The 27493-nt window shown below is 43.1% G+C and overlaps 1 protein-coding gene across 1 annotated transcript; it reads right to left on the bottom strand.

Annotated features, from left to right (window-relative positions):
* radil2a (Ras association and DIL domains 2a) lies at positions 1-25435 on the bottom strand. Its single transcript, XM_070982113.1, has 16 exons — positions 25219-25435; positions 24014-24352; positions 23403-23638; positions 20954-21282; positions 17495-18190; positions 17268-17305; positions 16043-16212; positions 15810-15922; positions 11689-11908; positions 11066-11238; positions 7848-7992; positions 6333-6514; positions 5833-6217; positions 654-787; positions 189-328; positions 1-103 (listed from the first exon to the last, which is right to left on the bottom strand). Exons 1-16 carry the CDS (start codon positions 25344-25346, stop codon positions 1-3), a joined length of 3531 nt encoding a protein of 1176 aa, XP_070838214.1. The 5' UTR covers positions 25347-25435.
* Between the last annotated feature and the right edge of the window lie 2058 nt (positions 25436-27493).

The following is a 27493-nucleotide window of genomic DNA, read 5'->3' as shown; positions in this document are numbered from 1 at the left end:
TCAGCATTTAGTCGTAGCCGAGCTCTTGCTGCTGGTCTTGGAGTCGATCTTGGCCACCAGCAGTCTGAGCGAGTCTCCTGAAGATCGAATCAGCTCTCGACCACTGAGGTGAAAACACAGACAGCTGTAAACACACAGTGACAGGCAGCGGAGATCAGACTGTGTACTGTGTGTACTTTAATACTCACGTGTTGTACTCCATACCAACCAGGCTGATGCCATTCACAGCCAGGACACGATCGCCCGTTCTCAGTTTCTGACACCGAGCTGCAGGAGAGTCGGGAACCACCGACTTCACATAAATGCCGCTCATCCTCAGCTGTGTTTTCTGTGTGAACAACAGGAAGGTCAGAGATTACTGACAGCAGGAGGCACTTCAGTCCAAACGTTGTTTGTAGTCACGCTAACGGAGCGACCAACACTTCTGTCCACACTGAAATTACTTACAACTGGACAGATTGCCATGAGACTTTGTACAAATATTCACGGTGAGCGTGTATCAGCGCGCCACATCAGGCTGGACTGCAGAGCTCCTCATCGGTCAGAAAGAGCCTTTAGTGTGATCAGATGTGTCGTTTCTGACTCATTTTACTCGAAACTGTAACGATGCTGAAATACCTGCGGTTAAATCAATGACACCATCTTTTTCTTACCATTCCATCCACGAGCGCCAGGCCGAGGCCATGCGGTCCTCTGTGGAGCTCCACCGTGAACACTTCCTCTCTGTCTTCTTCTTCTTCTTCTTCTTCCTCCACATCGTCAGTCTTCCACTCTGCACATCCACTGGCTGAACAAAGAGGAGACAAACATGCTCACATCAACACAAACACCCAGACAGGTCCTGCTGGATCTGGATCTTCACTGACTGCTTCACGTCTATCAAAACTACATGTTAAAGGTTCAAATGAAGAGTTCTGGAAAGGAAGCTTTGGCAGAACGTTCAACGTTTGTTTGTCACAGCTCGTCTTTGTGCCTTTAACTCCGAATTCTGCTCTTTCTTCCTGCTCTGATCTTTTCCTTCTTTCAGGAGATTTAACTCCTCGGACATGAACCACCTGCAGGTTTCCTCCTCCTCCACCACCACCGGTGTCTGGCCTCCAGGAGATCCATGTCCTGTCCCCTGAAGACAGGGTCAAAGTCTTTCTCTGTGACTGATCTCAGTGAATATATTTCTACACTTCTAATTATCCACCTGAAAGACTTGTTTTTCTTTTTTTGACAGCACACAAACACTAGCCGCCGTGTTGAGACCCTGAAATGACCCGCTGAGCTGTTAGCCTGAGCGCTAGGACAGGTTAGCGCCATGCAGCGCCCTAACAGGGACTTCCTGTCCTTGTCCGGCTCCTGTGGCCGTCCTGTCACAACACTAACGCAGCAACAGTAGCATTCCCAAACACCCTGTTCCCACCCCTGCAGCTCCTGCTCCCCCTGCTCTCCCCCCGCCTTTTCCCAACATGCAGCCTGTCTGCCCCCCACGCAGGACCTGCCCCGAACAATGCCGCCCCCGATTAAGATTCCACGCACCAACCCAACTGTAAATTCCCATGACAGATCGGCCACTGCTCTTTTCTCTCCTGACATCACCACCTCTCTGTAATTCTTGGGGCCAGATTAAAGGATTACCAAACTTTGAAAATAACATTAGCCGTTAGCCAAAGCCACAGAGGTGGATATGTGGAGGCAAAGGTACGGCCTGCAGGGTGGGACGATGCAGACTCCCCATCAGGGTGTACAACAGGACATCTCTTTAGCTTCGTCCATGATGAAAATGAATTTTCGTCATGAAAAATATTTATTTGATTGGTTTTTTCGTTTGCACAATAGCTGAAAACTCATGAAAACTGATCAGATATTGGGTATAAAAATCAGAGAGTGCTGGAGCGTCTTGGATATAAACACAGTGTTGGGAAAATGGAAACAAAGGCCACAGTTCTCCTGCTCTTATGTTCAAAGTAATTTAATTTCCTTTATTATAATACTAGTTAACTAGCTAGTAACTACTGACTACTGACTGTTATTGTGCTGATTATTTTTTTTTAATTATTTGATTGATATTTTAATGTATAAAATATCAGAAATCAGTGGAAAATGCTATTATGTCATAGAAAAGTGAAGGAGGCAATTTCTCACATTTGAGAAGCTGGAGATGTTTAATGTTTAACATTTATGCTTGAAAAATGATCAAAATAGCTGCAGTTTAATGTTATACCAACTAATCAGTTAATGGACTGCACTGTGTAATAGCAGTGTGACGTGTGCAGCGTGAGGAAACATTAAACTGATGCTAATTAGGACGGACGTTCAGACAGATGGTGCCAGATGGTTTGTTTCAATCTAAATCCTCAAAGCCTTTAAATAAATGACTTTTATCACAGAAACTAATGGAGAAAACATAAAACATCCAGTAGCCAATGAGAGTTAAGGCATCTGATTAAGAGCAGCAGAGTCCTTCAGCTTAAAGCCTTTGAGTGGCAGCACAGAGCCACGGTGGGGGGTCTGAGGGAGCATTAACACAGGGTGAACCTCTTAAACTCACACACAATCACATGTGACGAGGAGTGTTTCTGAAGGTCTGCTTCAGATCTGAGGGGAGGCAGAGAGCGTCCGGACCAACCGGGCTCCTGAATCCACCACATGAAAGACATCAGCGTGTAACGTACATCTTTAAGGTTTCTTTTTTATTTATTTGGTCAGGTTTTCCTTATTTTCCTGCAGTGACGACAGCAGGGTGTGGATGTTTGGCTCACTGACAGTTTATGCAGCAGTAAAGTGACACAGTTTCCTCTTGAACGCTGGTAAAACGATGATATGTGCTCTCCTTCTCATGCGTTTATGTCCTATGTCAAAACATCCCCCTGCTTTGTGGTGTTAGTGTCACGTTTCTCTGAATTGTTTAGAGGGGAAAAAAGCCAAAACTAATCAGTGCTAAGATTAGGAAGTTAAGCTAACCAGCTTCCCTTTCTCAGTGAAACACAGACTTCACCTCATGAGCTGTGACTGTGAGGTGCTCTGCTGTGTGACGTTCAGCGTCTTTAAATCAGGTGAAACAAAGATCGCTACCTGACAATATTCATATGCTGCATATTTAAACTCAGTCTTAAAGACCTCACTTTTGTTCTCTTTGGCGCCACCTCTGGCGATATGAGGTAACTGCAGGTGTTTTTTGGACTTCACTTCCCAGAGATTCAACCAGTGTCTTTGGATTTGCACTTGTTTTTGAAGATTTGTAGTGATCAGAGACGACATCACGCCGCTTCACACACAAGTCAGCTGAAGAGGAAACCTGTTGTGTTAGCTCCGCCTACCCTCTCAGATGGACCAACCACTGCTGGGTGATGGAAAACTGTGCGCCACTTGTTATTTTTCCTAGCTTACACCATCACTACAGTGTTACCTCATTTCATGATAGATACTGATTCAACAGACATTTATTTAAATGATAATTCTTCTTTTAAGACTAAATAACACCCAAAAAATCTATTAGGGGGCATCAGAAAATGTGACCCAGCTGTACCTCATTCGTTTTCAGGTTCTTAACCTTTCTCTCACCTGCTTTAAAGAGGTTAATGCAGAAGCAACAAGCACTTGTACACAGTAACATCCAGGCAGTACAGGTCACATTTTACGATGGTCACAAAGATGTGACGCTGCCTCTCAAATGTCAAACACTGCCACTGGAAAACACCTCATCCACAGGCTGAAGCTTAGAAACGGTTTCCACAGCCAACATGTCTGAAATCAGTTTAGTTGATTTTCCTTTCATTTAAAAACTGAGCCAGCCCTCTCTCTGCTGACTCCCTCACTCCTACAGATGACCTCATGACAGAGGCGTCCAAAAACAATAGGGGTGGGAGAGGAAGCCCTCTTTCCTTTGCACGTTGAACCCACCCTGCACAGCCTTTCCACTTGAAATTCTTGACCTTCAGAGTCAGTAAAAGATGAAGGGACGACCTCTTTTATGTCGGGGGCGCCTTCACATGGACCTGGAACCTCCAGGGACAAATACTCAGCTGGTCCACAAGGTCAAGTCACTAAATACTTTCCTTAATAGATGTTGTCAGTCAGAGGAGGTGACCTCATTCCAGGCGTTATTAACAGAGGACACGGTTTGAAGTGACAGAGTGTGTGTCATTTGAAGCAGAACCTGCTGTGTGCCAGTGAAGCCATGAATGTGTGTGGTGGGGCTGTGGTTTATTCTTTCTATTTCTATCTCTATTCTTAGCCTCGTCCACATGTACATTTTCTTAAAATGAGGTTTTCCTGCTATCTTTAAAAAAGAAAAAATCTGCCCTCATAACGATGAAAACACATCTGATCTGAACAGGCCAAACCAACAGGCGGCTACATAACCTTAAACCTAAAGCCCTGTTGGCCAATCACAAGCCTGAATAAAACATATTTCTCGTAGGCTACGAAGAGGTGTGAACATTATATCACGCATGGCTCGCCTTCGCCGTAGGAGGATTTGTAATTCTGTAACTGGGTCTTGTCCAGAACCAGCAGGGTCCCCGTCCTGCTAACGAGGTTAACACCAGCACTGTTTGGCCAAATCTACGTCATGAGCCAAAAAAGTTTTTCCTGTTGACACGAGACTGCAAACTAAGTTCCTGAGCTTCACCCTGGAAGGAGTTTTCCAAAGCTCCGATTTCAGTGACTAACACTGTGTTTGAGTGTGGACGAAAGGAAACAACGCAGAGAAAAAGCTACATTTTGACAAAAACCTGAGTACATGATTAAGATGAGTATCAGCCTTTTGTTTCACCGTGTCTTTCTACATGTGCACACACTCCCAACTCACAACTGTCATCATCTTCAGTCAGGTTTCAGCTAACGCTTTTCAGCTGTTAGCGGCTTTAAAAGACCACTTTAAAGGATCTGTGAAGGCATATTTATTTAAAATGAAAACTATTTTAGCATCAGCGAGGTAGGTTTGTCATTTTGAGCATATTAGCATGATGTTAGCATTTAGCTCAAATCACCTATGTGTCTAAATACAGCACACATACATGAACATAGCTCTTACAGTTTATCAGCTTCAGTGTGTTTCTGTGTGTTCTGTGACGTGTGTGTTGTCAAATCACTGATTGTGTTTCTCAGTTTCTTCGGGTTTTATTTCTTTGGAGAGTTTTTCCCCACATGCTGCACATGAGTTGTCGTCATCATTCGTTGTGTATCTGCATGTGTTTTGTTAAGAGGCCACAGAAAACCTCTTTCATGCTGCAGAAACACAGTAAAATACAGCTCATATTGACTCAAAGAGGATGTGACTTCCATGACGGCTTCCCTGAGGGTGTTTCATGAGCTGAGGGCCGTCTGGAAGCAGCACGTCTCTGCCTGCTCATCCTGCTGAGGATATTTCACACCTTTACCTTTTATACCAAAGTGATGAAATACGGATTTTGAAGTCGAACCTTTGTTGTTTATAATTGGAACAAACTGTTTTGTATGCTGTGTATAATTAACATTTTCTTTTTGAAATTGTAATGTGATTATATTTGATGGTCTCTCTCAGATACAACACGCATGTTGGTCTGCTGATAGTTTGCTTTTTGCCATTTAAACTTTTTTGATCTTTTTGAGTCTTTGTGATATATTAGGTTTTAGGTGTTCTTGTATAAAATGTATTTTGATATATAATTTTTTTTATTTCGACCCGTTTCACTGAGGCGTGCTTTGCGCCCTGTATGGGTGCAGGAGACAGTATGATCCAGCTCTGCCCTGATTGGTCCAGTCTGACTGATGAGTGATGAATGTGTTTGCATCCACAGTATTACATGTACTGTTTGTTTTGTTCTATTATCCAGATAATTCAAATTACTGTAAGTTAGTTACCTTTCCTCTGCTGGCGGGCGCCCTCCTGCAGATCCGCCTCCAACTCAGCCAGCTCCATACCCTGCGGGGTGTTGGGTGGCGTCAGCAGGCAGGATGGGTCCAGTGCCAGACTCTTGTGGTAGACCAGGTCGGCCTGTCCTGGGAGGGTGTTCTGCAGCTCCAGACTCTTCAGCTTCTGGGTCAGGACTGCCTCACAGCTGCTCAGGTCTCCATGAGATCCTCGGGCCTGAGCCGGCTCCACAGGGGGGGAACAGTCCAGGTCTGCCTCACGGGAGGGGCAGGTAACAGGGTCACAGACCACCTGATGGGCGGGATCCTGGAGCACTCTGACGGAAGGTGAGGTCGCAGATTGGCTGTCTGTGCTCGTCCCCTTGACGATTTGAGTCTGAGGAAAACAAAGTCAATCAATAACAGATGTAGAAACATCAAGGTGTCTCATTTCCTGACTGCCACCGGCGTCTCGTCATCGTAATGAGCTCTGGGGTCAGAGAGCTTGTTACCTGTTCCTCCACATCAGGCTCGGCTTGGATTTCACTGCGGGGGAGTCGGCGTATGAACTCCTGCAGATGGCCGAGCTGTTCAAACAGAGCAGGCTCCACGATGGGCTTGCCCAGCTCCAGGTGAAACGTGCTGCTGGGCAGGATGAGCGGCGGGTGGTTGTCGAAACTCTCCAGGATGTCGCCTGCAGGAAGAGAGAGAGAGGCCTTCATCACAGCTTTCTAATGAAATTCAACCTTGTAACTTCAAGAAAAGCTGCTGCGTTTGGGTTAACACGTAACTGTAAGCCATAAATAAAGCACAAGAGTGTTCAGTGGGCAGCGCTTTACACAGCAGGGTGCAATCAGTCTGACAGGTGAAAACAGGTGAGAGCCAGGCGGCGGCTGCCCTGCTGTGAAAGGTGGATTTGAGACGTAAGTGAAGCTGATTGGTGGAGACAGACTGACAGGAGAGGATTAGTCTGGAGGAAGACAGACTGAGACCAACGTTTCCACTCAGCCAGCGTGGAAGTTACAACATGGAGTTGATCATATTGATTTTCAGTGAAAAATCATTTATCTTTGATGAATTAAAGTTAACAATTACTTTCATCCTCATATCTGTGGAGTCCCAAATTCTGCCAATATTATTTAAATAAATAAGGCATTATGAAGTACGTGAACATGAACAAATTGAGTTTTAATATTTTCTTCAATTATTTCACTATTTACTGTTTTGCTTATAGATTTTAAACAATTCACTGATAATCTTTTTTAAAATATTGAACACTTTGGGGGTCCATGTATGTAGTAAAAGGTTGGAATAATTTCTAACAGAGAACAAATAAACGTAAAGAAGGCAGCCTGATTCGACGGCACAGGACTTGATGCATCACACACTTCTTTCAGCGTGCTCTCTTCAGAGCCTCTGAGCAGATTCCTCCTCTCTTTCTATCAGGTTGTTCTTCTCGCTGAGTTCTCTGTTATTTATCATGACGTATGCAGTCAAGCACGCCTACTGTCAAGTTTGAACATGCAAGCTGCACAATAGAGTCGTGATTCCTGCTGGAGGAGAGTCTGGTTACTGCAGTTTACAGTACACAGACTCGTCCTGTGGACAGGACGGCTCAGGAAACGCTTTCAGGACTAGAAGACAGAAAACTGTAGAAGGTACTTTCATGATGTAAACGCAAAAAAAATATTTTTATGAAAACAAAAACTAAAAAGTTTCACACATTCACTTGTAAGAACTGTAAGTTATACAAAGTGAGCTCATTTATTTTTAGTTTATTACTGTATTTTCAAGTCGGTGCAGATGCTGTAAAGACTCTTTCCAGAAAGAGAGACGGATGGGTCTCAAGCTGCAGCTAACAATTATTCTCATTATTGCCAGTTATTCTTTCAACTAAAGTACAGTACTTGTTTACTGTTTCTTTAGGTTTATAGATTGTTTGTTTTGTCCAAACAGAAATGTAAACTCTAACGGCTGTGTGTCTGTTGACCAGGCGTTTCCTCCTCAGGACGGTCTCTGTCACTCACCCGTCCTGACAGCATCCTCCACATCATCCGGTGATGGTGTCCATCCGGTGGGACAGGCTTTACTGGAGCTGTACTCCCTCAGCATGTGGTGAAGCTGAGCCGGGTTCAGGGCAGCAAACTCACTCCTGAGAGACGCCCAGGACGCCTGGACGGACACAAAACAACAGCAAAGAAAGAAAAAATATAGAACTGTGAAGCAAACTTATTGTAAAAACCTTCATTGTAAACGCAGGATTGTAAAAGTGACCCTCTGATGGTTTGATCTGAAGAAGGAGCCACAAAAGCACTTTGTAGGCACTGTGAGAATGACAGGGTGGGAGAAACAAGTATTTTCCCATCATGTTTGTTTCCATACAAGGAAAAAAAGTCATTGCTACTCTCTCATTTACATGCAAAGTATTTTAAACCAATTATATGACTGAGTAAACAGTTTTTGTGCCCGTCACCCCAGGACCAGATGGGGTAACAATGCTTCTTGGGAAAATATTGAAGTACTTCAACTGAATGTGTCGTTCTTGTGCAGCACGAGAAATGAAATTTCTCCACCTGTCAGGTTGTTGTGAACGTCCTTATCATGAAATATGACCGTTTCCCTGCAGCAGCTGTTACTCAGGCACACTTGAGAGAGATAATATTTGATCTTTGAATGACTACAGAAAGTCTGTCAAAGATGAGGAAACAGGTGAGTCATTTGGCAGCGACATTCATGTGATCATTACAGGACAAACGCTGCCACCGTTACATCGCTCACTCAGTCCGTCTGAATTGGTGGAAGTGAGACTTCCCAGACATGCCGGGGCCACAGCACAAACCATAAGTTAAATGTTGTTGTGTCGCTGCCCTTCTCTTACTCACAGACGCCACTCTGAGCTCAACAGAAGGTGAAGTTTGAATGCTGCTTGTAAACAGCAGAAATTTTAAAATGTCTGTTTGTTTTGTCTGAGATTTAAAGTTAGGCAACTGTACTCTCCTAAAATAAACCCTCAGATGTTGTGTTCGCTAGAACTTCTGGCAAAACAGCCGGTTCCACATCCTCCGGTGTAATTTACAGCCCTGCCAGTGAGCCACTTCAGTTCTTAAAAGCCCAGAACTCCAGATGGAAAACTAAAAATCTGTCGAGGGTGTGTGCTCTGCTGCGGCAGCCACAACATGACCTCATGCCAGGGCAGGAATACAGAAAACCACCAGCTTCCTAGCAACCATCCAGTCCGCCGAACAGACAAGACACAGCCTTCCTCAGCTGTGTGTGTGTGTGTGTGTGTGTGTGGTGGTGGTGGTGGTGGTGGTGGTGGGGGGGGGGGGGGGCTGGTGTTCGTTTGTGCCCCGGAAATGTTTCAGCCTGGCACCACGACTCCGAGTCATCCAGTGAAAACAGGTGTCAACCTCAGAGTGAAATACAGCCTCATACCTCAAATATAGTCAGCAGATCCCAGTGACTGAGCACAGGATGCTATCAACTTTAAACTAGCTCTTTAGCCAGTTTAAGTATCTTAAATTATACCATAAGTCTCTAACTGTCATCTATAGCCCTGATTCCCACCTGGGGGCACTTATTTAAATCAACTGAACTCAGCTAAAAAATAGACATTTAAGCAAGTTCATCCACACATTTGTGTTCAGAGGGAAAATAAACAGCCAAATGTGATTACAAATTGAAGTAACCGTAATCCGTAAACTGCCTAATTACCTTGGACAGCTGAAACAGTTAAGCAATTGAGAATGTGTGAAAATTAATTAGCAAGCAAGCCGATGTTTAAACACTTAGGCCAAAGTAAAACAGTTTTGGTAGTAGTTAGCGAAACGTAATGAAAAAGCAGATAAATGTAATGGAGAAACAGCTGAAGCTAAAGGCAATGAGTAAACAGTGTAAATGGCTGAAAGGATGGATAAATAGTTAGTTTCAAGTCATCAGTGTCTCTGTCGTTGAACTGTCAACAGTTATAGATAAATGGTCATATGCTGCTTATGTGAAATGTAGCGTGTGAACAACATCCAGTTAGGGTTAGTGTTAATCCACTTAAAGACCATTTGAGTGGTGCAGATAAAGGGGTAGTTGAGCTCATGTGATAAGGCTGTGGGGTTAAAAAAGGTTGGAAACTACTGTTCTGCATGAAGATATTTAAAGACGTTTCTGGAAAATGCTGTTTTACAGCTGACAGTTATACTGGATATAACATACATAGATAATATTCAGTACATAAAAACACAGTTTTCTACTAAAGCAACAGTAGCATGTGGCTCCTTCACCACCAAAACATTCAGCTGGTTCCATCTGATTATCTCTGCAGGTGCAACAAACCTGTGAATCAGGAAGAGTTTGTATTTTTAACCTTTTCTACAACCTTTGCTCCTCATCTGTCACACCTGAGTAATTCTATGTGTTGGTTTCCCTTTATGACTCTGAAGAAGTCTTTCACACTCAGCCAAGAGAGAGCTCAGCTTCCTTCTGTGGAACAAAGTGTAAACAAGATTTGAATGGGTAACTAAGAGAGCGGTGTACTTAAGGAGGGATTAAATGTTAAGTTGGCAAGCTACCACTGCGCAGCGAAGACGCAACGCAGGTAAAAGCAAATATAAAGTTGTTGTTCTGGTGATGCAAAGGACTGTGTGAGCGATGCAGTATGTTATTCCTGAGCATACACTGAAACAGAGCCTGTGCCTTTGAACATTGAAATGCCATCTGAGCTCTTAGTTAAAAAGGATTTAAGATGATAATTTATTACACACATACTATGGTTAAACGGACCACATGATTTCAAGTTAGATAAGTGATGGCCAACATTCAGTGACATCATGTGTTGATCATTAGTGGATTTACACTTACTCTGCTCCTGCAGGACATTTCCTCATATCTGATCAGAGTGACTGGTGCTATGTGACTTCCAGTGCAGCTACTCTCAAGGCTACTATAACCATAAAATAACATGCGTCCACAGACTTTTATGGCATCATTAGTCATCATTATCACGATGTTTGGCAGCAGTAACAAGCTTTAGAGAAGAGGAGTTACACTGCTGCGGTATGAAGGGTTAAGTGAGGTTCAGACTTCCCAAAGTTGGAAAGTTTGGCACCTACTACATAAACACACATAACTAATGTAGTACTGACACCTTTGAGACAATGGAAACATTCAGGCTGACGCAGACATGACTCGACTCTCGGGGCTACACCCGCCCATGAACAGACAAACAGGAAAGGAGAAACGGATGTCCTCTGACCTGCAGGAGGGTTTCTTTGGGTGTGGCCAGCAGATTGACAGCAGCAGAAAGCTTCTGGAAGAACTCAGTGGCCAGATCGCCCAGACCGATGCTCTGGATCCAGTCCATCAGCAGGTCTAGGTTGGCCCGGATCTGAACGCCTCGAGACCACTGGTAGAACCCTGCGACAGATCCTGAAGAACACAGTGTTCACATTCAGGAACAGTAGTAATAAAAAAGGTCTAATCACAGTTATAGTAGTAGCATTAATGCTACTACTATAACCTGCCTGGTTACATTGAATAATGAAAGTAGTACAAACACATTGAATTCTCTCTAAAGCTATTTCGACATGTGATGCCAACAAGACAAAGAATCTATGGACATGCTAGCAGCTGTGTCTGGGTGTACTTAGCAGTGCTTTCAGCTAAATGTTAACGTTAGCATGCTAACATGTTCACAAAGACAATGCAACATGTTGATATTTAGAAAGTATAATGTTTACCTTGTTCACCATCTTAGTTTCGCATGCTAACATTTGCTAATTATCCAGTGAGTGCAGATGGACCGTAGCTAGCAGCTAAGACATACGTTTCTTCATATATGCCTTGCTACAACAAAAGTTAAAACAGGTTTCTTCTTACCTCTCTCCATGAGGGCGTTGAACAGCGACGCGTTGATGAAGAAGAACAGGTAGGCACAGAGCTGTAATGAGATGTCTGGGTGGACCTGGAAGGCTGTGAGAAGCTTCATGGCCTCCTTCAGGACCTCCAGGATGCCACTGAGTCCATCGGGCACTCGCAGCTGGCCACTCTCTGAGAACGGGTTCCCATCCAGCAGACCGGGCAAGGCTGAATACATACTCTGTGGAAAGAGATGGTGACTTTTACTCTCTGCTGATGCTGCGCTGAATGCTGACGACTGACAGCACAGTGTAAGAAACACAGTTAATAGGAATACAGAGCTCTTTGGTCAGTTTAGTATGGAAGACACTGACATGACTCGAACAGAGGAAGGCACTCACAGAGCAAACAGGAAACTTTGCAGGAAAGCTTGTGTTTCACAACACAAAGGGCAGCTGCAGGGAAATTAAAAACACTGTCCTGCAGTTCCACAAACTTAAACTAAAAACTGCACGTACAGTATGTCCCACAACAGAGTTTAAAACAAGGATTAAAACTAAACACAGAATTAAAATGAAGCACCCTGATACTTTAAGATGTGAACTTTAATGCTAGAATATCTTTACTGTGCCAATTTTAAGAAATAAGCATTCTTAAGAATAAACCAATTTAATTATTGCCAAACTTCTTTGTCAGATTTAGTGAGAAATCAGCTGATGGGCTGTGTGCTTCCAGACAAAATGCAGTTTCGAAATACTTTACAGTGTACACTTTCTAGCAGACAGTGTGGTAAAAGACACTGATTTTCAGCAAAAACAAAAGGAAACCCTTTATCTAAATAAGAAAGTTCCACTAACTTATATTTAGTCTAGCTCGTTAAAAAGCTGCTAGCGCTCCCAGTCCCAATGAAAAGCTGCATCATTTTCTGCAGCTCAGGGACGTTTCCAGCTGCTTTCAGATCACTGTTTTGTTTCAGTCGTTTTAAATCCCAGTAATTATCCATGATTCCTTTATACAAAACTGTCAGCAGCAGCTTTCAGCTCGGCACCACATGATGAGGACAGAAAGTACTGTATACGATAGTCTGGTGAAAAGAGTCGTACATCTGAGAAGCCACAGAGGTTCAGGAGCTGGTGACGCCACCCAGAAATGAAGTTAGAGTGAGACCATGAGTTTTGAGAGAAGAAATAACACGTTCTTTGTCTTAGCAATGAAAACTAAAAATGATATGAAATAAAATGCACGATTCCCCAATTTAATACCCGATAAATCCCTTCTTGGTCTGGTATGATGCTAATGTGAGCCAATCTTAGCTAAATTTAGGTGGACACTGATGTGTAAGTGACCTTAGGAAGTGTGTTCACTGACTTCATAACTCCTCTCTTATTGTGCTACTGTTACACTGTGTTTTAAGCAATTTCACAGTCTTAACTGTCACTTGTGGTCGGCGGTTTCTTCTCAGTAAAGTTACATAGTGTCTCTTTAATATGCCGCCTTCGTGTCATATTGGAGATACCATAATTACCTCTTTCTGACTTGTAAACAGCGTTCACATCAACATCCAAGTTATAATTATGACAGGGAAACTTTTTCAAAGGCTCTTCTTAAAGGTCCACTACTGTATCCAACTTGGCACCTCATAATACAGAAGCGCCTGATAACTAAACAAAAATAGACATTAGCCCAAATTCCTTTATTCAAGGTAATTAAAGCCAAATTAAATCAGCATCGTCTTCATTGTCTAGTGCTGAAAACGCTGTTAATGCAGCCTTAAAGATGCTGAACGCAGTGTTTTAAAAAGGGTCACGTGTTTCTAAACATGGAGTTTCATTCTTATGTATAACATTAAACAGGAACACAGCAGTCGTACAAACACAGCAGAACCGTGTTGAAAGCTGCTTTATTGAACCACCACCTCACTGTCGGTCCTCACACAGATCCGGCTCTTATCACTAGTCTGTCTTATGACACAGTTCTGCCACCGTTTCATAAGCATGACATCACCTGTTAGGTACACACACACACACACACACACACACACACACACACACACACACACACACTCTCACTCACACACCATGACTAAGATAATGACCTCGGAGAAACTGAAAGAGGCCATAAAGACGACAATAACCCTGCAGGCCTGAGGTAGCAGTTCAGCTGACAGTTGAACCTTGTCGTTCATATTCTATTTTTAAGTAGACTTAGCCAGAAAGAAGAAAAATAAGAAGTGAAGAAGTAATGTCTGAAATGATGATCAGCCATATTTCTGAGGAAATTAACAGAACAACTTTTCCCCTCTTGACTTCCTTTCCCCCGTCAGGGGTTTCTCTGATGAGTTCACCGCTGCTAATCCTCCCTTTCTCTCCACCACAAGAACAGTAATCAGCAAACACACAGTTAATAAAACATTATCTAACTATGAGAGAATTTGTAATGTACATTCAAGCTGTAAACAAAGCGGGACTGCGTGCCTCAAGAGTGAATGAAAAACTGCTTCTGAAAAAGCCACATTAAAGAAACGTGTCAGTGAAGTGTTTTCAGACAGAAGAGATTTTACTGTGCAGTAAAATGTCTCGTTTGTCAGTATAGGCTGATGTGCAGCACAAGCAACAGAAATATGTCTGAGTATTGAAAACACCAGCACAGACTGTTCCTGCTTCCTTCCCTCCCTTCCTCAAACAGTCACTGTGCAGGGTGGCGTTTCTACAGGCTCTGCTTTTCACTGTCTGCGCTGTGATGTCGACTGGATTCTGCGTAAACCAGACGGCCTTTAATAAGCAACTTTAACATGGGAAAGTCACATAAATCCAGCCTGGGAGTGTCCTGTCAGGCTGTAAAACAGGAGGGTCGACTGTTCTGTCACAAAACAAATCCAGATGCATTTCCAGACTCTCAAAAGTCTTTATCAAAGTGTGTGTCCAGATGTAAGAGTGGCCTAAGAGTGGCATCAACTGTATCTGCGACATAGATAGACCACTATCAATAATGATGAATCAGTTTTCATTGGCTTCTGCTACCTTTTCCTGTGGCGTACCCCAAAGCTCCATCCTGGGCTCTTGTTTTATTGTTCTCATACATGCTTCCACCGGGGCTTTCAGAAAATTCAACATCCTTTATCATGGCTAAGCAGATGGTACAGAGCTGTACTTCCTCTTGAAACTCAGCGAAACATATAATCTTCAGTCTCTTTTAGTTGTCTTCAGGACATCAAAGACTGGACCCCAGCTTCTGTCTTTAGCACTGGCTTTCAACAGTGGAAATAAAACCCTTGTCTTTGTTTTGAAGATCTGGATTATTACCTCACATCTTGACCACTACAGCTCTCTATAAATGAGAGTCTAGTCCAGCTGGTCTTCCTTAGTTCACCTGCAGCTGCTTCAGAGTATTAGCCTCCCTTTCTTTAACAATGAATTGCTTTTAAGATTCTTTTATTTGTTTTTAAAGCTCTGCATGGTTTGACACCAGCCTACATCTCTTATCTCTTCAGTCCATATTGTACATCCAGACCCCTCAGATCCTCTGAGCAGTTAGTCTAGGAACAGTTTATCTTCGCTGACAGACGTCCTCCACCTACCTCCACTTTCAAATCCTGGTTAAATACCCACGCTTACACAATTCATTTTAATACTGTCTGTAACAATTATTTGCCTGTTTGTGTTAATTGTTTAGTTGCATTTAAAATGTATCTGTAAAGCACTTTGGGTTGGCTTAACTTTCAACAATTCATTAATGCCGCTGCAAAACTAAAGAAGACCATCAGATGTTCATAAAGCGGTTCTCACCAAATCAGGCAAGCTGGTTTTGTTATCAAACAAACAAGTGAAGCCTTGGGAGACAAGATAATCTTTTTGTTTATTTTCCAGTCAGTGGAAAAGACACCCGGCTCACTATCTCGCAGACCCTTCCTGACTGAGAGTTGGTGTTTCCATTCTGTTGTTGTGTTTTCTGTCTGGAATATGTTCAATGAAAACAGAACAGTGTTTCCACAGTCCAATCTCCCACTTTACATGTGACTGGCTCTCAGATTTTGCAAGTCAAAAGGAGGTGAAACATGTTGCTGTCACTCTATGAATGTGTGTAAGTGTTGTACTTTATGCTGTTTGTTAAAGAACAGAGTGTATTAACATGTGGCGGCTAACCTTCGTTAGATAGTAGACAGACTGCTGGAAGGTGAACATGATGACTTCCTCTAGGACTGTCATGGCTTCCTCACAGGCTGCGCGAGTGGAGGACATCTCAGAGTCCAACAGACCTGACAATACACACAAACAAATTTTAAAAACACGTACTGTATGACACACTGCAGGTCTGCCCACTGTGAGCATGACGGAGGTAAAAAAGCTAAAGGCCACATCGCGTTTTTTTTGTCTACCTTCGTCGTCCTGGTCCTGCCTCCAGGGCAGCAGCTGAGGGACTTCATGCTGGATGAAGTGCAGCAGTTCGATGGAGTTGGCCATCCACAGCACCAGCGGCTGCAGACCCGGGATCAGTTCCTCCATGCTGAGCAGCTGAAGATGCTCAGGCTGCCCCTCACTGGAGCTCCTGATGTTCAAACACAGTGATTTTACTGCCTTTTCATGAGTCATTAACTAATCCAGATGTCAAAATCTGATTGAAGCTTTTAAAAAATCCAGAGTTGACTACTGGGATGCACTTTTCTCTGCCGACCCACGAGACCTTAGAAGGTTTGAGGAGTAAGATCACATCACAGCTGATGTCCTGACGCCAGCCTTTGCGTTGGCTACCAACACAAGCGAGGGCTGATTTCAGAATCATCCTTCTTTAATGTATTGGCTCCTTCTTAGATCTCCTCATTACTGTGTGTCCTCCATCACATCCTTTAAGTTATTTAGCTGTTTTTAGAGTTAACAAAAAAATCTTTTGTACAAGTGTCATAATCTAAGCCTAACACAGAAGTAGACTGTTTCTGTTTATCCTCAATTTAACCTAGTTTGATGTAACTTCCTCTAATATTTCTGCAAATCAGCAAAAATCTAATGTAGAGTTACAGCAACTTCTTCAGTTTCCAGTTTCTGAATGTGAGAATTTGCTGTTTTTGCTTTGACTGACATTTTCACATTTTTTACTTTATTTCATGACAAAATAACTACTAAAAAATATAATTGATAGGCTATTTGATAGTTAAAATAATTATTAGCAGCTGCTGTTAGACATCAAGGTCCTTCTGTCCTTTGAATATTCGCTCTGTCTTACGTTCACTTGTATTTTACGCTCCCACAACGGTCTTTGGTTGAGAGTTTGTTAAACTTTGATAACTGTGCTCTCCTCCTGACAGGCAGAATGTAATCCGGTGACATTTGATGATAAAGAAAAGTAGATACGGTGCTCATGAGAAAACTCTCAGCTGCTGTTACTGTCTTAGAGAAGAGACTGTGGGAAACTCTCTCTCTGCACAGCCTGCATTTAAATCAACTCATTGTTTTCTGAAGGAGCACATAGTTGTAAAATCAGACTTTAACGCCTCTTTTATTCAGACAGTAAATCTCGAGGTGTCATGTGTCATATAGCTCTCTGTGGCAGGTCATTGTCATGTATTTCTGGGACATTCTGGAAATGCTTGTGGTTTGTCTACTCACGTTTCGGGCTGGAGTGCCGCAAGTTCCTTTGTCTTCTCCTGAGAGGGAGAACACGCAAAGAAAATATCAATTTCATCCATGCATTACCAGCAAACATCAACCGTCTGATGTACGTTTCATCCACCACTGATGGCACATTTCATAACTTACTAACACTGCTTATTTGAGATTCTCTGGAACAAAACGTCAGTTATCTGATGTCAGGAAGAGCAGAGCTTCATCCTTACCCACATAACGAGCTGGATCTGGCTGGCTATCCGGAGCAGCAGTTGTCTGAAGTGTGCCAGCTGGAAGGTGGAGGCTGAGTGCTGGATGCACAGGCTCAGCAGGAAAGCAGGCGTCAGCTTTGGTTCATTTCCACTGGGGTCCACCAGATCCAAAATCTCCTGCAGAACCCTCTGCTCCTGCTCCAGCTCGTAGCTTACCAAAGCCTCTGTGCCTTCCAGGTCCCTCCAACGAGGCGGTAAAGGCTTCCTCTGGAGCTTCCTGATGGTGATGGTGGAGCCGCATGATAAACAAGAGGATGACGTCTTTGTGTCAGAGTTCGGGCAGAGTCTGGTCATCCAGGGTGGAGTCTGGAAGGATCCAGATGTGCTGGTAGGATCCTTAAACATGAAAAGGTAGTGTTTTCCCAAGCCAACCAAGTCCCCCGGGTTCAGTTCCACCTCCTCTTTAAGAAGGAAACCATTCCTGGTCACAGGAGCGCCGTGGAGGGGCTTCAGCATCGTCAGTGTCTTTCTGTGGTCTCCTGTGGAGGTTGGGATGCTAGAGTCCAGGCGTCTGACACAGCAGTGTTGAGGCAACACATCAGGAGCGAAAAGAAGGATGTCGACCTTTAACCTCTCCTCATCTTCTCCATTATAGTGCTCCCTGCAGCAGCCAAAAATGGTGGTGGTCCCACTCATCAGGTAGATGACAAAGTCCTGCAAAAAAAAGTGCCTTGTTTAATCAAAGGCTGCAGCTAACATTTATTTCTGGTATCAATTACTCTGTCATTTATTTCCTCGATTAATACATGAACCATCTGGTCTATAAAAGGCCCTTATGTCCGATTGGCAGTCCAAAACCCAAAGACACAAAGACAATCAGTTCACATGAGTCAAAACAAAACCACAGCAAATCAAAGGTAACTTCTGGCACTTACACAATTAATTATTTGGTGTATAAAATGTAAGAAATTACAAAAAAAATGGTCAACCGACATCTTCAATTGTCTTGTTTTGTCCAAACAACAGCCTATTTATTGTCAATGCTGATTAAAGCAAATAACTTTAATAAAGTAAAGAAATTAATCAATTTTTACTATTAAGATGTTACAAGGATTTAAACAAGCTAGCCAGTTTTTCTAATTTCCCCCCAAAAGGAGGATCTTAAAAATCTACATCCTAGTGATTAAGAGCAGAATCAAACTGTTTACTGTTTACCTTTATTTCATTAGAATACGTTTGTTGTTCCAAGTACTTGACCTCTTTCTTTACAGGGATTGTAAAATAGCAATAAAGTAGGTCCATGAATAGATATTAATTTACAGTTAACTACAATTATTCCTTCTTCCTCACTTGACACGCATTGACTTTTGTCTGAGCATAAACAAAGCATAAAAGCCTCCTGAGGATGAAACTCAGGACTGCCTGCACCTGTTAATTATTAATCGATTATCAAAACAGTCGCTGATCATTTTTTTGTTCATCGACTAATCCACAAATTGCTTCAGATCTAGTTTAATCCCAGATTCTTGATGCAAAACCCTGAACGTCAGTGTGTGGGATGGGATCGATTTTCTTGTGTAACATTCTGGAAATGACCCAGCAGAGCGCGTGTGAAAAGCAGCGGGACAAACACCTGCACCGGCAGCGTGAGGCGAGACAGGAAAGGAAGGGCTTACGAGTGAGCCACCAGTGATGTCCATGACCTCCAAGTCACCACATTAAGACTATTAGGCATGCAGTGATACCGTATCATCTGCGTCTGACAGGCCTGTGAGCGGCAACGCTGCAGCTTGTCACACAGCAGTATACACCTGCCTGTTTCTTTGCTTTGGCTCTGGCTTCACTGAGCAACATTAGGCCTGCTGCAGTTCCTGCTCTGCTCTGGTGCTACCAGTATCCTGCACAGTCAGCAATCTCCACCAGCGGGGATAAACAACATTGCGAGAAAGAGCTTCCTGTTCCTGGGATTGGTCCGTGCTGAAGCCGCAGCCTGACTCTCTGGTTTACTGAGAGAAGTGAGCTGTGCAAACTTGTTATTCAAACTGCATCACACACACATCAGCAGGGACCCGTGTGGGACGTGATATTTTAGAAACTGCTTTCAGAGGAGGCATAGTTTAAAACCCTGATCACATATAGTGGTATGTAGATTACAACACACCAGTTTAAGTGCCCCCTCCCACTGAGTTTGTTTGTATACTCTAAGAATAGCTTCTGTGTAGTCTGTCCTCTGCAGTGTATCTTTAATCGGGGTTATCTCCTTGTTTTAAACATCCTGAGCAGGTTTACTTCTGACTGTGTGGTGAACACTCTGTTCCTTGTCCTTCCACTGGGACATGATGACAGACAGCTCGTCCTGTCTTGGTCAGCTTGGAGCAGAGAGTCGCTTGTGTTTCGCTCTGAGCTGCAGGACAGCACACCTCTGTCGAGCCAGCCTGAATCCACCCTGAGAAATCCACAGTGCAGCTCTGAGTGCTTCCTTCGTCTCTGGCCTGTTAGAACACCTGTGTTACCAAAGCTCTCCTCTCTGACTCCTGATTTTCTCCTTGAGGTTCTTAACGTTAGACGTTCAATCCAACACTCTTGTGCCCTTGTTTACACCGCGTCGCCGCTTATAAGCTCATGTTTGACTCTGCCAAACGCTGCCAGGACACTCTCAAGGATCTTGTGAGGTCTTCAGTGACCTTATTACAACAGAGTCCTCCCTTCTTCAGGAACAAACTTTCCACTACACAATAATTTAATCTATAGATAGCTGAGAGAAACCATTCATTTCAATGTTCTTTTCATATACATTTCATAATCACAGCCAGTCTAACTGCTCTGCTGCTGACAGAAGGGGGAATGAAGGAGGATATAAATACTAAATACTAAAATACACATTCAAGTGTTTATTCTGGTCGCGCTTTCTGTTCTGGAAGTGTATGCAAATGAATGCATATTTAATTAGATAATGCATGATTTGCATAATTCATCATAACATTTCAGAAACGTGTAATAAGAAAAAATAATTGTCCTACTGTAAGTAATCAACTGTGGAAGTTTGATGGAGATATATGGTGAAAATTTTTATCTCCATCGATCTGTAGTGTCTTGCCTGAAATCTAGTACTGTTTATAGACCAGTGGATATTGTAATCTCAACCATTTTCCCCACTAATAACAGTTTCCTAATACTTTACTTTCCTTTAAAGACAATGAAACACTATCTTACTGAAAATTTCTTAGTCAAAGGCTTAAACATCTGCTCACACACACAGCACACTGAGCTGTGTTTAGTTGTTATTTACATATTTTTCTGTTAAAAGTAATTATACAGAGCTCTATCAATTCATTTCACAGCATACATCAGTGTTTAAAATACTGTCTCATCCACTTTAAGCCCATCAGTGCATTAGCTGATACATAATAATTATGTATCAGCTAATGCGCTAATAGGCTTAAAGTGTGGTAGCACTTCTCTTCCTCCCTCCCTCACCTGTCTGTGGCTGTATCCCTGCAGCAGGAGGAAGTAGGGGAAGTCAAAGGGCGGGTGAATGGAGTACTGGGTGGTGTTGTCGTCACTGCTTTCCGTCTCCTCCTTCTCCATGCCGAGCCGCAGGACCTCCTTGTCAGCCTCCGCCTCAGGATCCTCTCTGAGCGCGCTCTGCCGGGCTCGGCCGGCCTCCTTCCCCATCGCGGACAGATCCATCTCACTCAAACTTCTCCAGATGCCGAGTCCGTCCATGTCGTCCCCACTGCCGTCCACAAACAGTGAGGTCACTCTGGAACGGCTCTTCTGCAGCTTACGAGCCTGAGCATTGATGCCTGGATGGACAAGATGACAGTGTGTTAAAGAAATGAACCCAAACCTGGCTGCTAACACTACAAACAAAAACAAGCCAGCAGCTGTCACCTTTTCTTTTGTGGGGACTTTAACAAACTGTGATAACTCATGAATAAGGAGCATTTCCCCTCCGAGACAGCAAAAGACATTTCTTTGCAAAGTAATATGAATCATGTATTTTCTTCTAGAAACAGAAGATAGTGATACAGACTAACACTAAACTTAACATCTAAGACTGATTCGGTCAAAGCATGACTAGCTTTCCAAAGATAATTTACATTTTCATCACCAAAAACTTGCCAAAATACCTCTGCTTTAGACAGTTTGTGGAACTACTGGAGTAAAATGAAAAGTACAAATACATTCAAAACAGGCCTCTTTGATTTTGTTAGTAGTAAGTAAGATTTCAAATCACTCTACTCAATCAAACAGACGCCAGCATGACGGTTCACTGCACTGGCACCAATTCAAATGAAACACAACCAGAGGAAAGAGAGGAAATGTGTGGGGAAAGTGAGATGTGACCACCTCTATCTGATACCAACAGCCGCTCTGTCGACCTGACGTAACACAAACACTATTCAGCTCATTTGGAGCCATTAAGCACCATGGAATGTCCACAGAGCCCGGCTTCACACCCGCAGCTCTGCTGCTCTTATCAGCTGTGGAAGTGGGTGTTTTCCACATTGTTCAGCACCGCTGTGACAGGCTGGGCTCAGTGCCTAAAAACCCACACTGTAGAGGTAAAGGGCAGTTTCCTCTGCTCCATGAGAGGAGAGGAGGGTGGATCACACATGACACAACGATGACTACTAAGGTTTGACTAATATTGACCGGCACTAATATGACAGACTGTAATCACTGGGTGCTGAGTTTCTTCCATTTTCAACATTTTATGACATAAATGTAAGTTGTCACACTTTGAAACAGCATTAGGAACATAAAGGGTTGATAAAAGCCACAGAGCAAAACCTACAATTAAAAAAATGTAAGGAATACTTATACAATACTTTGGGAAATACACACACTCTTTCTTTCTAAGAGTTGGATGAGAGGATTGATAGCTGTCACTTATTTGTATTAGGTTGAGTCATCAGCAAGTTAGCTTAGCATAAAGACTTGAAACAGGGGAAATCAGTGAGACTGGCTCTGTCCACAAATGACAAAATGCACTTACTGGCACCTTTTAAACTCACTCGCTAACATGCAAATTGTTTGTCTGATCTGTAGAAAAACAGGAGAGTTAAAGCGACATTTTGCAATTTACACTTTTTTTTTTTTGCACAGTTTAAAGAAACAAGATAATGTTAATGAGCTTTAGAGGTGCTAGGAAGTGCTTTTTTGTCACCTTTGACAGAGTCCTGCAAGCTGTTTCTCCCTGTTTCCAGTCCTTGCGCTAAGATAAGCTAACTGGATGCTGACTCATATTTAAAGTACAGATACGGGAGTGGTATCCATGTTATCATCTCACACTCACAAACAAAGGGCATAAATGTTTTTCTCAAGTAATTACTAATAATCACAAATTAGTACTGATTAAATAGCCAGTACTGTTGAAGTAGTACATTCATCTAACGCAGGGAGAACCACAACAAACTTGTGCCAACGTCAACAGTTCCAGTGTGCAGGAAGTGAGCTCTGACAGAAAGAATAACAGAGCAGCGAGTGGCCACATTCTGGCAGCTACAGGTCCAGTGGGAAGAGACGCCCGGTGCCTCGATGTTTCACGGGGCCCTAATGGGCCCTTGCAATAAAACAAAGATAAGAGTGAGGCTGCACTGACCTCCTCTATCCCTCACTGCAGCTTTTGTTTCCTCTTGACCTCTCTCACATGCCTGCCATCTCCCCTGTTCTAGCTGGTGATAAGCTGGACAATGAAGGCTGTTAGTCTGCAATAAGAGACAAGGATAAAGGCTCCCCATGCCACCACAACAGAGACTGAGTGATTGATTACCCAGGCGTAAGGATGAGAGGGTCACTGAATTGTATCTACATCACTGAAGATGGTTAGATGTGCGTTTTTAAAGAGAGGAGGCACAGAATTTTGTCTCTGAAGAAGACAAGGGACAAAAGCTATGAAGGTATTAGCAGACATGTATACCTGCTGTGACTGTGTCTCTGTCCTTCAAACTTTGCTCTTCAACGCTCGCTTTCAACTGAATTTCGAAACGCCTGGAAAAGCCCTCCTTGGGTTTCCAAAGTGACTGCAGCATGAGGGGCTTCTCATTGTCTCCCACCACCCGGAAACACTCCCTCTTCCACTGGTTATCTGTGCCCGTCTGGCCAATGACATCACAGAGCACGTAGTCATTGGCGTCTTCTTTTTCCAGGCAGTACCTGAGCAACAAAAGTAGAAATTTAGACAAGAGGACCACAGAGTGTCCAGAGTGTACAGTCCAGACACTAAACATATTCACTTTACAACAACATAAAATAAAGAAAAGCAGCACGTCCACAAAATTCCTCCTGGTCCTGGTACTGCACATATTTAATAAGGAGCATCACAAAAAATATCAAATCCTCCAAAAAATCCAGTTCTGAAGCTAATGCTTGCTGATCCAATAGATATCATGTTAAGTTCAACTGATCGTGGAGACTCAGATCTTTCACCTAAAACTGAGGCTGTAAGATGTAGTTTAGCTAACGTGTTTTAACCCCATCCCAAATTAAATCACAATACGACTCACACAGCAGTTGAATGAAATCCCTCACCTCTCCAAGGCCTCCTTCACCAGCTCCTTTGCGCTGGACTGTGTGGTGGCCAACACGCTCTTATAGTTGGTCCCCTGACAGATGTCACTGCCAAAGATCTTCAGGATGCCGGGGACAGACATCTGACTGGACAGCTCTGCCGGGTCGTCCGCAGCCTGGAGGTCACTTGCCAGTGTCCCGCTGCCCAACCCCTGGCCGCGGCGCCCACCGTCCCGCAGGTTGGGGCTGTGGTTGAAAACAGTTGAAAGCCTGTTATTGTGACGACGGATTTTGCTCTTGGCTGGCTGCCGGACACCCACGCTCTCCGTGGAGCGGACGGTGCTGTCCGAGTTGTTGGACCTGGGAGGGAACAGAGGAGAGGACAGTGAGACGCTGAGAAGTGACAAGTCTTAAACTCAATGTCCTTCCTATGCAACACTATTTCACAAGTGCAATACAGCATATGACAACATATGAGCAGCAGGATTTTTATGGCATTTAGTATTTTTATAACCTGTACAAAATGTATTTATACATAGCTCTTTTCCTATTCTGTATACTTTTCTCTCTTGATCCTTCTGTGCCACTGTTTTTGCATTTTGTAATTGCTTTTTGCTGGTTGTAATGACTGAATTTCCCCAGTGTGGAATCAATAAAGTCTTATCTTATCTTATCTTAAATATACACATTCTGCATTAGTACCTTTAGTGGCTTTTTCATATCTAGGCAGGTCAAACATCTTCATGAAACAGTCAATCAGTGTCTGACTGTGCACAGTGATTTCTGGGTAAATGAAAAGATTAAAATGTGACCTCAAATCTGATCATCATTTATTATCACAAATACAGATATTAGTTGTTTTTTCCCCCCTGAGTTATTTGTTATTTATAGTTAAAAATCTTTCCCTATGACACTGGAATATATCTCACATGGATTTCATACTACTTATAATATTAATTTAGTGGAAAATGCTTTTCTTGGTGGATGAACTGGGTTTGGGTGGGTTTATCTCCACTACATATGTCATACACAAGGCAAAAAGGAAGTGTTCATGAACTTTAGAAAAGCTTGCAGTACTGCAGGGAAATAGTGATCATGACAACTACTTTTAATCTCAACTAATCAAGCCATAGTAAAGGTGGTTAAAATGATTTTCACACTAGCTGTCACAGTCAGTGTTTATACTACATGTGGAGGTGTTAGCACTCAGGCGCGGACGGACTTACTGGACAGATCCATTGCTGGGTTTCCTCCCCAGTTTGGCCAGGCGCTTCTTCGGAGAGCGGATCAGCAAACCCACGGGGAAGTTCAGGGCTTGTTTATTGACGTGGCTGCTTCTCTCCTCCGAAATCATTATTGTTTTCAATTCACGTTAACGCAACAAAAGTACTGGAAAAGCTGAGATATCCACAAAATAGCATTCTTCGGCGCTAGCTAGTTTAGTGATGAGCCTTTTCCAGGATAACAGTCCGCTTTATACTCCAAAACACTCAAAAATCACAAAAAGGTGTGTAAGTCCAACAGTTCACCTGTATCCATCAGACAGAGGTGGTGAGAGTTATCTGAGATGTTAGCTTGGTAAATGAGACGCACTAACGTTAACGGTTCCCATTCACACTCGAGTTAACTTGGAAGAAAACCCAAAGAAACGTCGGTTCAAACTCCCGCATCAGTTTTCTTCAGGAAAAAATCCAAACTGACGTTAAAGTTTAGCGGAAGAAACAGAAGCTGCGACATTTTCACGCGTCGTCTGTTCGCTCCTGAGAGGGGAAACGAGAAGCGGGACCACCTGGTCCATAATAACCGCAGGATCCGTTAACTCCGTCCGTCCGTGCGCGTGGAGACTGAATGAAGAGGGAACCTGCTGCCGCGGGAGGCACGAGCCACTACAGCTGACGTCACCGTAGCGTCACGCGGACGGTCGCGAAGAGGCGGGACAAACACAAACTGATCCAAGTCTGCGGGGAGGCTTCAGCTTCTCCCTTAAAATGTTCAATTATGCGAAATATGGACGTTAAATATGAAGTATATATGCTTTTACTTAAGGACTGTAAATAACTACAAGTTTAAGGTACTTACTTGAATATCTCTTTTTTATGCAAATTAGTACTTACACCACTACATTTCAGAGGGAAACTACATTTACATGACAGCTGAGCTGCTCTGTGCAGATTCACATTATTAATACAAAATATGATAAAACCCGATGTGTTTTCAGAGTTTAAGCCAAGCACATGAATGCATCATAAATTCTAATTCAACACTGTATTATAATACTGTATTATTCTGAAATGGGTCATTTTGTATAGTGAGTACTTTTACATACACACATACACCCACAATAACCTTTTATGATTTGGATTTTGAGACATTTGTTGATATGGTGACACTGAATGTTAGCAAACAGCAGCTTATTCACAGATCCAGCATGATTATTGACTGATTGATCATTTAGGAGTCGTGCTGTGCTGCCGGATGAAGGTCAGTCCCGTGTTCACTGTCTTTAGCTGTTTTTGGTTTCAATGACCTCCTGAGGGAAACATCTGGCTCTTCAGCAGCTAAACGCTCCTCTGTGTTCAGCAGCTCGTCTGTCTGCTGAGCACAGTTGTTTTTTAGAGCTGCATCTCTGAAAACAGCTGCCTGCTGCCGCTGAAAACAACATTACGAGAGTGGAGAGGGAACCAAAGCAGTAAAACTGTGGCGGGTTTGCTAAACAAGGAGCTGAAACTCACCATAAAATCCTGTAAAGCTGATGGAAGCTGCAGATTCAGCTGATAATTCACATAAAAACAGTCATTACAGCCCTTTAATGCATTACTCTGCTGATACTGCACTTCCATAAAAACACAAAACGCAGATGCAAAAACAATGATAATCATACAGACGACGTGGAGATATCCTGACTTTTAGTGCCTCGCAGGCATTAAGGTTGAAAAATGTTGGATCAATTCCCATATTAAACAACATTTTTATTTCTAAATCTGGAACGCTCCCCCAGAACCACAAGACACAATACACCTGTTTCCACAGCCCCCTTAAAAGCTGTTCATTAATTTCTGATCATTTGGGGCCAAAACGTTGTAAAAAACGTCCATCTAAGGGCCTGATGGGTCATGCTTGAGAAGAACTAGTTTCGTAGTTTTGAAGTCAAAGAGTTGACTGACTGCTGGAGGGTGAAAGTATTTATAGTTGCTCTGAAGTGCAATGCTGAATGTGGGTATGAACAGGCGGCTGTCGCAGAGAGGAAGGAAGATGAAATGTTTAAATAGAAGCAGGAACAGACAGAAACAGTCGTTTAAGGAATGAAAAACGAGAGCGAGAAGTTCAAACAGAGGGTTTGTGAGAAATGGGTGTGAATGTCGCATTATCGGTTTGGACAGTTGCAGAAGTGGTGAACCTTGGAGGGTTATATAAGAGGAGGACGCTCAACCTAACATTAAACATGCAGTGATACCAAAACTAGGAGTGAAACGAGGTTTAAAGGCTGTATGGAGCTGCTGA

Source organism: Chaetodon trifascialis, chromosome 15, assembly GCF_039877785.1.
Source record: "Chaetodon trifascialis isolate fChaTrf1 chromosome 15, fChaTrf1.hap1, whole genome shotgun sequence".
Classification (NCBI taxonomy): Eukaryota; Metazoa; Chordata; class Actinopteri; order Chaetodontiformes; family Chaetodontidae; genus Chaetodon; species Chaetodon trifascialis.
The sequence above is the reverse complement of the archived record's forward strand: the minus strand, read 5'-3'. Positions and strand labels throughout refer to the sequence as shown.